The sequence below is a fragment of the Trematomus bernacchii genome, unplaced genomic scaffold (genome assembly GCF_902827165.1).
Source record: "Trematomus bernacchii unplaced genomic scaffold, fTreBer1.1, whole genome shotgun sequence".
Taxonomy (NCBI): Eukaryota; Metazoa; Chordata; class Actinopteri; order Perciformes; family Nototheniidae; genus Trematomus; species Trematomus bernacchii.
In genome coordinates this window covers 3,638,860-3,642,814 of record NW_022987698.1, presented here as the reverse complement: position 1 = coordinate 3,642,814, position 3,955 = coordinate 3,638,860, and the positions used below count along the sequence as shown (strand labels likewise).

General features: G+C 39.7%; 1 protein-coding gene across 1 annotated transcript in view; it reads left to right on the top strand.

The window, feature by feature from the left end:
• The first annotated feature begins 287 nt into the window (after positions 1-287).
• The window catches only part of LOC117489647, a 44,016-nt gene continuing 40,348 nt past the window's right edge, over positions 288-3,955 (top strand). The window contains exons 1-4 of the mRNA XM_034139113.1: positions 288-483; positions 2,901-2,927; positions 3,052-3,345; positions 3,612-3,638. Coding sequence (XP_033995004.1) covers positions 450-483; positions 2,901-2,927; positions 3,052-3,345; positions 3,612-3,638 — 382 coding nt within the window. The 5' untranslated portion in view covers positions 288-449. The remainder of the gene's footprint in view (positions 484-2,900; positions 2,928-3,051; positions 3,346-3,611; positions 3,639-3,955) is intronic.

The window sequence follows — 3,955 nt, the reverse complement described above, 5'->3', positions numbered from 1 at the left end:
GTTTATTAAAAGCTGTATACATTGTATTGGTTTGTTTGGATATTAAATGTGTTAATGCAAATGGAGAACAGTGGAAAAGACATAATTGCATTGGTCCATCTTTTTCTTTGAACATTGGAGACTCGGATAAATCGGAGGATGCTAGATGCACATTTAGTTGGTCCATTATCTTGAAGAAAAATACATAATAATATTCATACCCCCTAGTGTGTATGTTTGAGCTGTTTCAAAAAATAGTTTCAAAAGGTTATTTCCTGAAACAGTTAGCCCACATGAACTGGGTCTCATGGTGTGTGTTCCTGTGGCTGTCTGTCAGTGTGATTCACTTCTGTTTCTCGCTGTGGTTTTCCTGAGAACATGTTCTTCATAATGACAGTGTGTCAAAGTCCATACAGTCAAACAAAAAGTGAGGTCTTGAATTATTTTACATTTTATCACTCAGCTTCATCATGGCCAAACATCTGTTGGTGGTCATCCTCATATGTAAGTAAAGCAAATTCTTTATTTTATTGTTAAAGCTCCCATGTCATGCTTTTCCGGTTATTACCCGTCCCCTTGTGTGTTATGAAGGTTTTTATGCATGTAAACGGTGTGCAGAGTCAAAACCCTCAAAGTACACCCTGTAGTGAGTAAAACTCTAACACAGAAAATACCTCCCCAAAACGCCTCGTTGGAGATATGTCACTGCCCATTTGAGTCTTCCATTTAGTTCCGGGTACGGCATGATGTCATGCCGTACCCGGAACGAAATGGACCAATCCCGAAGAGCTATGGCCACACCCAGCGGCGCTGGCCGCACCCTCTGCCAGCCTAACATTTACTGTTGGAAGCTCTGGTTCAGTTCACAATCGATCCAGTCATGCAAATGCCAAGGACCTGTTTCCTGAAATGTGAGGAGAAATCTGAGCTGTTTGTCCTACCGACGGAAGAACCACGACGAAGTCAGTGGTTGAAATTTCTTTTTAACACTGTTCCTTCAGAGGTTCGAAGAACCGGCATTTCACAGACGAAAGCTTCCAAAACATTGCCCAGTTTGAGGCCGGATATGCACAGCATTTGAAACTGAAGGACAATGCTATTCCTAGTTTGTTTGGACCGTTTGGAGCAGGGGAAGATTCGGGTACACAACCTGTAAGTTTGCATTGTTATTTGTGTATTTATCAAACAAGGTATCTACCACGACTGTTTAAATGTGTAAACGTGTTTCGGACTGCTAAGCCATTGACACAGTGCTAACTGTGCTAACTAAGTTGCTAGCGTTTCCATATATCAACTCCAATATCAGCAGATGGCCTTACGTACATGTATCTCATAGCAGGAGAATGTCTGCATTCACACACCAAATACTCATAGACAATATACTCCGGGCGAACGTAGCAGACTACCCGTATAAGATTGCAATTATAAACACGTTATTGCTAGCCTAATATGAACCACTAGCTTTTGTTCATAGTAGTTTTATTACACTCCATTATAGTTGCCGTTCCTCCGAGCTAACGTTCATATCGTGTTTGCTAAGGTAAACAAGAAAGCTAGGTTAGCATATTAGCTGGCAAGCTTACTGAGTTGATTATATCGATGGATTCGATAGATCCACACTCCTACCACAACTACTACTAACGAATCTAAAACAACTAAGTTTCTCTAATATTTTGTGATTTGCATTTGATTTCGTCCAGCCAGATCCTGGCGGAAAATACATCACGGGGACGGGACTACCACACTGAGGCCTCGTCCTAAAAAGCCCTGGCTGCGCCCAGGCAAGATGCGGGGAGGAATGGATGATATACCGTGTATATATGTATATTTATGTTCATTTTGTACATTTCTTTTTTTGACAAATATTTTTATTGGCATTTTGTACATTTCTAAAAATAAAGTTTGATGGAAATACTTAGTAGGCCTATCCTTTCCTCCCTGAATTATTTGCTCCTATAACATATCATTCATATATAGCAAACCATGATTTGATTTCTCATCAAACTGTAGTAGTTTATTACAGGTAAAAATAACTTACTCTTTGTTATGACCGGCTCGTAGGCCACAACGGAAAGACAAGGAGACATACACGAGTTTACAAAACCACGGCACATTTATTGTGGTAAATGCAGAGATAGGTGGTCGAGGGGAGAGGATCGCCGAGTTCGTCCTTCTGCAGCCGCTTTGGAGAGAGACTCCGGGCAGCTGGGCTTAATAGCACCTCCGTCGAGGTGTCCGTGATCGCGCTGATTAGCCTCTTCAGCTCCACCCCATCGTAAGACCTGCAACACACCTGCACAAAGGCCCTGGGGCCGTCACACTCTTCTATAACAACAGTTGTAGGTACAGTTTGGTTAGTTAGCGTATAAAATATACGGCTGTACCGACGCCATTATAAGACTGATGTTCTGAGAGCGAGCCGAAAAAAGCGGGCGGAGCCTCTCTGGTGGTTGACTAATCAGAACAGAGTGGCCGAGCTGACCAATCGGAGCACACTAGGCTCACAAGGAGGGGGGGGCAAGAGCTCCAACGAGTCGTTTAGTGGAGAGAGTGAATACTGCTGAATACACATACTTTACAGAGATGCTGTATGCGAAACCAATGTGAGTTTGGAAAATTGCACAGTATAAATCTATTTTAGTATACCTCAACAATGGAATTATGATCAGTGGAAATGGCCATGACATGGGCCCTTTAATGACGGTGGTTTGTTGAAATATGGTTGAACACACATACAGGCACCTTTCATTTCATGTGAAAGAGCCAAGTTGATATTTATTATTAGATAATTATTTATCGGCTTCAGGATGTGATATGAAGCTTTTACATCGAGTTGAAAGAAAAACAAGAATAACATCGAGACTTTACTATTTATTATCAAAGTCACGTTTTACCTTGTTAATACGTTCTTTCTTCAACAGATTCATTTTCTGAGATAAATGCACAAGGTCAGTCTCTCTTAATTTGACAAATTCTACACACCATTTGTTATATAGATACTTTTCTAAATGTTGACAGTTATCCATTAAGAATTTAATTATCTCATGTGACAAAGTTCTTCTTAATTTCCAGCTCTTCCTCCACCGACACTGACAGTGAATCCTCCGGTGATCACAGAGACAGACTCAGTCACTCTGCACTGTCAGACTCCACCCTCTGTTTCTGTGTCTCACTGTTATTTCTACACTTTAAGTGGAGGAACTAGAGTCTTCCCTTGTCTGGAGACTCTGACAGGAACTGAGCTGCTGCTGATGTCACAGCAGAGATCACCTGCTGAGGTTCAAGTGAAATGTTTTTACACTGTAAAACATGGAGGGTCAACTTCTCTGTCTCCACACAGTGACCCGTCCTCCATCACCGTACACAGTGAGTGACTGCTTTACTCATTATTTCATATTTTATAATATAATGTTAGTGCAAGATGCAGTATCACGTTTAATTTGTAAAAGGATAAGGTGTTTTTAATTCTGGTTTTATCTGTAAACTCATCGTGAAACTGTGGTGCAGACTTTAAAATGAGATCCTCAAAAAAAAGTCCATCTTTATCTTCATATTTTCTTAAAGATATTAATACTTTATTATTATTCTTATTATGTTGGTTGACCTTGATAAAACATTGTATTTTTTGGCAGATTCCTTTCACAAGATTCAAACACAAGGTCAGTCTCTGATATATCATCTTTCATATCCACTTTTGCTGTTTTCAATATAGGGGAAGTTTATTAAAGTCTGTTAATAATTTTACAAATTGTGTGGTTGTCACACTATTTAGCAACAACAATTTTTTGTGTAAAACAATTTACTTCATTATTATCTGTAATTCAATAATGTATCATCTTCTCAACTGTACTCAAGTGTTTAATTTATATAAGTTGCAAAGCAATACCCTGTCCTTGATGTTTTATATTCAGTGTGCCCTTTACTGGTACATAGGTACTCACAGTCTTCTTGTTTTTGTGTTGGAAGTGAAACTGAC